General features: G+C 35.2%; 1 protein-coding gene across 1 annotated transcript; it reads left to right on the plus strand.

The window, feature by feature from the left end:
* The first annotated feature begins 827 nt into the window (after window positions 1–827).
* Window positions 828–5,343, plus strand: LOC124299697 (ubiquitin-conjugating enzyme E2 G1). The gene is made up of 6 exons (XM_046752991.1): window positions 828–1,000; window positions 2,315–2,417; window positions 3,044–3,141; window positions 3,437–3,615; window positions 3,706–3,828; window positions 4,487–5,343. Exons 1-5 carry the CDS (start codon window positions 955–957, stop codon window positions 3,784–3,786), a joined length of 507 nt encoding a protein of 168 aa, XP_046608947.1. The 5' UTR covers window positions 828–954; the 3' UTR covers window positions 3,787–3,828; window positions 4,487–5,343.
* Window positions 5,344–6,229: the final 886 nt, after the last annotated feature.

The following is a 6,229-nucleotide window of genomic DNA, read 5'->3' on the forward strand; positions in this document are numbered from 1 at the left end:
GCATACGCAGAATTTTTACGGATACATAACATAATGAATTAGCACTTGAATTAGAGACAGCTAAAATGTAAATGTTCTAGATAAATTTTCATGAACAAGTCGATTGCTCCTAAAGTGGGGGCCTCATATCCAATAAGGTCCATGATGGAAATTTGTGGATACGTCGTTTGATCTTGAAAAAATAGATGTTTAGTTTAAAATCGCTAAATAAGGTATTTTTGGACAGTTTTATAATAGGAGGCTCGTTAATTAGTTAATTATAACTGCAGACAACACTTCGTTGATGTAAAATTTACCCGTGGGATTTGGTGTGTTTAAGGACTTATGCGATGGTGCATGGAAGATGCATCGATGGTATCATCAATTAAGAAGTCACCTGTAGTTACCGGCTCGATTAATGGGGATGCCGGTTTTTGGAACGCTGGGAGAAAAGCTCTACTTGTGTGTGATCTACTCGTGGCAACTTCTCGCTTTACCGGCGTCAACTAGCGATGACTTTGCGATCCTTCGACTTCGAGCATATACTAACGAAGGTAGCTCTCATGCCGTCAACTCACGCGTCAACCTCGCCAAAACTGCAGCCGAAATGATGCGTGAGAGAACGAATTTACTCGTTACAGCCTGTGCTCTCACACTGCATCTGATTGGCTGGAAGGAAACATATTGGCCAACCAGGTGTAGAGCGAGAGAGGTAGGCTGTAGTGAACATATCCTTATTCTCTCTTACTTCTCCGCCATACTTTTTGTGCACGCGAGACTACCCCCAGCAGTGTATGCTCCAAGCCTTCGGCAAACGGTATAGTGTAATACTTGTCTGTTAGTGTGGCTAGCATGCTGACGAGGCCCGTTCGAGCTGGCAACCCTGTGCGCAGTACCGCTTCCGACGTACCATCTTTCCCGTGAAGCAAGAGTGATTGTTTTCAACTTTAGTCTTATTTAACACAATTTTTATTAATGTCAGAGCCACAGTCTACGCTTCTACTAAGAAAACAGTTAGCAGGTACCCTAAATATTATTTAAATACATAAATGCAAGGCGTGAACGGTGAATTGTTCGTAAAAAATGCTTGGTCATTTTTAGCTACGAAACGGTCGACCTCGCCAACACGGTCGATTCACATTTCTTTGTCAGTTGTGTCTGTCTGGGAATATCTTTAATTAAAATTCTACCGAGTACCGCGACGTACCCAAAATTTTGATCACAGATCCTATAAATTCCCGGCGTTAACTTGAGCGCAAAAATCAATAAAGTTACACCCGTGTACCCCTGTGAATAATGCTAACCTAGCATTTCGTTTTCTACCAGAGAACTGCCCAGGCCATGCGCCCTGACGTGAAATGCGTCACGAAGATTACCGTCTGCTTATTTTTAGCCTTTGCGTGCTCCACGTATTACGACGCGACCTTCTTCGTTTAAAAAAAACGCCATAGTTGACTCGAATATCAGTTCCCAATACAAACAATTTTTTCTCTTTATTATCTTCTACCTGTTCCTCCCTTCTCCTGGTCAACAAGCATCGTGACAGGAGTCGACCAATTCACAAGGTTGGGTCAATCTCTGGAGAATACCTCTGATTATTATTAGTCTGCAGTCATCTCCACAGAATCTTTTGAACGTTCACTTCCTTTGTGACAACTCGTCGTAATTTCACTCATTCGTCCGAAAATATGATACTGCATACGAATATGAAAAAATAAAAAAACGAATAATAAGTTATTTCGAGTACTGTAAATTTTATCCAACCCGTCATTTGCTAGAAACATAATTTTGTCAATCTTAGATAGATTAATTGTACTCACTTTACAGTATCTCTTGACTATATATTCGTAATTATATTCTATTATTATTAAAGCCCAAGAACCTGGTATCTGTTTAGGTTTATCATTTCGTACATTTAAAATTCGGATCGTCTAGGGTCTTAATGTATACAAATCATTTAATCAATGGTCAATCGGACCAAATTGAATCCCATTATGTGTGACAGTAGATTTACTTATTGCCCTGCTTGATTGGGAATTAATGTAAAGCACGCTGCCCTTGTATTCATTACAATGTATCCATACAGCACTTGAAAAGAGACGGTTAAATGTTTCCTTTCACTTGATATCATATTTGACAAAATTTGAACAGCATTCACATCTCTGAGCAAGAAGGCAGCTGCATCATGTGGAATTAAATAGATGGGCGCAAACTCGCATCGATTCGATCCATTTGTTGTCTTAAACAAGCTGATCTGTGCTTGAGTTTGATTAATTTTATAGCTGACGATAAAATGTAATCCTATGTTTATTGGGAATTTTCTGTCCAATTTCAGAATTAAATAAAAACCCAGTGGAAGGGTTTTCAGCAGGCCTCATAGATGATAATGACATATATCGATGGGAGGTGCTCATCATTGGACCTCCGGATACATTATAGTAAGGATTAACGTAACTCTCTTAGTGGAATCTTTTATATCTTCTCATGTTGTTATTTGGTTCAGTGAATTATAATAAAATGACGCTTGAGAGTACGAGTTCCCACTTCAAGTAGCTGAAATTTTGAAATTTTTTCATCAATCACTCATGTTGTGTACACTGTATTATGAATAATCAAATTAATATTGTTTTTAAGTTCAAACATTTTTGAAACATTATTTCTGAAATGCCTTTTTTCTGCATTTATGATCTTCGATAAGAAATAACAAGATAAGGCAGCAAGGATTATTCAACTGCAAAACTGTATCTTATTTTTCATTCAATTATTTGTAATTTCTTCTCTTTTATCTATTTATGATTTATACCGAGTCCTTGAAATAGTACTTACCTTACCGGGTAGATGAATAGATACATAATAGCTCTATTGTTGTCTCAAAAATATTTGTACTTGTATTGGCAAGTCCTAGTTCTAGTCTAGGGAGTCTACATTTTTTACATTGAATCAGTCTAATTTAAGTAGTTCACTTGCTGCAATTCATTGCAAAGAAGAGTTAAAATAGATGAATAACATTTATCCTTTTCTCATTTCAAGTGCATGATATGTGTGAATAAATTTCTTTTTACAGCGAGGGTGGTTTCTTCAAAGCGCATTTACAATTTCCTAAAGAATATCCGCTGAGGCCGCCAAGGATGAAATTTATAACAGAAATATGGCACCCTAATAGTAAGTTGTTTCGATTTTTATTTTTAATACAGTTGTAAAAAAAAATGTATCTTTATAGTATCATATTAATTTTGACTTGTAATGAAGCTGCGAAGAGCATAGTAGTAACCAAACTGAATTGAACTGTTTGTGCAACTATGTAACTTGCTCGCTGAAATTGACTATAATTGAGATAGATATCCTTGTAATGTATTTGGACACAAAGAATAATGATTTTAAATAGTTCCAAAAGTATTGAATTCAATTAGACACTCAACATTTTTCAAGTTTTAAGTTCAACTTGGTTTTTTAACAGTCGAAAAGAATGGCGATGTGTGCATATCGATCCTTCACGAGCCAGGCGATGATAAATGGGGTTATGAGAAAGCATCAGAGAGATGGCTGCCTGTTCACACAGTTGAAACAATTCTTATAAGTGTCATCAGCATGCTCGCTGATCCTAATGATGAAAGTCCTGCAAATGTAGATGCTGCTGTGAGTAATATTTTCTGCACTGTGTAAATATTAATATTGTATTTAATAAAACAGTACTTGATTCATAATTAAACTTGTCAATGTTTACAGAAAGAGTGGAGGGAAAGTTATACAGAGTTCAAGCGAAAGGTGGCAAGATGTGTTCGAAAAAGCCAAGAAGAGTGTTTGTAGGGGAAGAACGAATATTCAAACGGAAAGACTTATTTAATTCTGGTATGTCATGTAATTTTTAACAGTAAATTAATTACTATGAGATCAAATCAAAAGCACGAAACAAACACAAGACAAAAACATGCGACCATATGGCCTTAAACACGTGATACATTTCCCCGACGTTACGATTGTTCTGAGGTCTACCATAACCCAAATTATTTTTGTTTTATGACTACAATTAATTTTGGTCTTCAAGTAGTAAAATTAAAATCATAGTTTCAGGACTGTCACTATCGTCATATGTTTCATGTCTGTAGGAAATAATGGGTAGTATAGCTTCAAATATTCTGATCTTATCTCCAAGATCCTTTCCACGCATTTTAAACTATGATCAAGAATTCTTCATTCCAGTACGTAGTATCCGTTCGCAGTAAAAGAAACTTACCAATTTGTTAAAAGAACAAACCGTTCGTTTGTAACATACCTTTGGTTTAAACACCCAGAATTATTTTACCATAACGTAAGATACGTCAAGTATTGAATAGTTTACATGATTCGTCTGAAATGTTTTGTCCCTCATTTTAACGTGCATAATATTGTAGTGTTCTCGTTATTGATTAGTTAGTGAAATATGTTCATTTACCAGACTGCTGGATCTATAAAAAGTGGAAAAAGAAGTAGAGTTGAAAATGATTGACGAATTTGGTTATATCCACAGGGAAACCACGCACTGTATGGCATAAAACCAAGCGAATCATGCGGATATTGGAATACAGTGCCACTGAATACGGATTAGAGCAAACCTGGGCGAGATACCTCGTTAAGCTCTGTTGAGTCGCCGAACCATCAACAACGTACGAGCCATCGACATGAAAAACATGAAAACACACACAGCTCACCTTTCACACGATGAACTAATTTACAAATATACATAATACAAATCATCTGTACCAATAATACCCTAATATTAATAGTGATTGTAAACTTAACCCCCCTGTCCCTCCTGCCCAGCACTCTGTAATTTAAAGTATGTTTACGTTTATCACTCAACAATATTCCTTAGCGTCGTTTCATATTTTCTTACTTTCGTATTATAAATAAATTTTTGTAAAGTCGTAAAAAAAAAAAAACAAAGAAGCAAGAATCGTTGACGTAAGCCAGTAAAATACAATGTGAATTACATTTATATCATTATAATTACCGATACCAGACGTATAATTGCAATGATTGCAATATATATATATATATATATATACCCTGTGTGTGTGTGTATATATATATATATACATATATGATATAAATTTTTGCCGAACCGTAAGTTGCCAAAATAACGAACGCTAGTTAGAGTAATGATAATAATGAATAACAATAATAATGGTAATTATTAGTTGAATTAATGTTAAGTGCACACGTACATGCTGTGAAACATTGTACTCGCTCTTCGTCACTATGGTGGCCATTTATCCTTCCCCACCTCTCCGACTTGCGGTTCTACTACAAAACTTAGGTTGAAATTGAAATAATTTTGTCCAACTATATATAATAATATTGTCAATTAAATTTTAAAACAATGAATTTTCACGACTTATCACTTTTTTTTACCTTTTTCTATTATACATTATACAGCTATCGTTCTGTACATTGCCGTAAACAATCTGGTATTTATTACGAATGGTTTAAAATGATCTGTGCTTATGTCGTTTGAAGTAGTAGAAAAGTAGGAAAGTATATGTTGTAATTATAATATTGAATCGGCGTGACTATAAACTGAACTGAAAAAGAGAGCCAGTAATGTTTTTATAATTAAGACGATCCGTGGAGATGAATGTATAACATCGTTAAAGCACCGATTTGGCTAAATTGATAAAATTAGACGTGTCCAAGATAAAATCTAATCAATCCGTTAACTAGTGGAACGAAGTAGGCTCTTCCTTACATATTGTAACGCTGATTTTACTGCGATCAAGAGTTAATTACTGAATTCCAATACTGCATGCAGAATGTTCGGATTTTACGGCAAAAGAACTGTTGAAGAGTGATCGAATTGGAAATCCTTGGAAACAGAAGCTAAGATTTAAAACGGTGAAATTATTCACTTGTAAGATTTGTAACAAATCTATGAATAAACAATAAACTAGCCTACAACTAGCTAGCGAGTGTTAAATACGAGCACGTTCTTTGTTCGTCCTGTTGTGGATTTTTTATTCCACATATTCATCACACCCTTTATCTAATTTAAATTATTACCTGCTTTTAAATATTACAAAAATATTAGGTGTTAAATTTTTGATATAGTTTCTGTTCGAAGTTCGGCGTCAAAACTCAAAGTATTACTAATTGAGAAAATGTTCTCACGTTATGCACATCACAGTGATCTATGAGCGTCGGATCAAATCGTACAGGTATAAATATCCAAGCTCTTATTTTACCCATGTGACTGACGTTTTGACGTCTAAAATGT

Source organism: Neodiprion virginianus, chromosome 3 (genome assembly GCF_021901495.1).
Source record: "Neodiprion virginianus isolate iyNeoVirg1 chromosome 3, iyNeoVirg1.1, whole genome shotgun sequence".
In the NCBI taxonomy this organism is placed as follows: domain Eukaryota; kingdom Metazoa; phylum Arthropoda; class Insecta; order Hymenoptera; family Diprionidae; genus Neodiprion; species Neodiprion virginianus.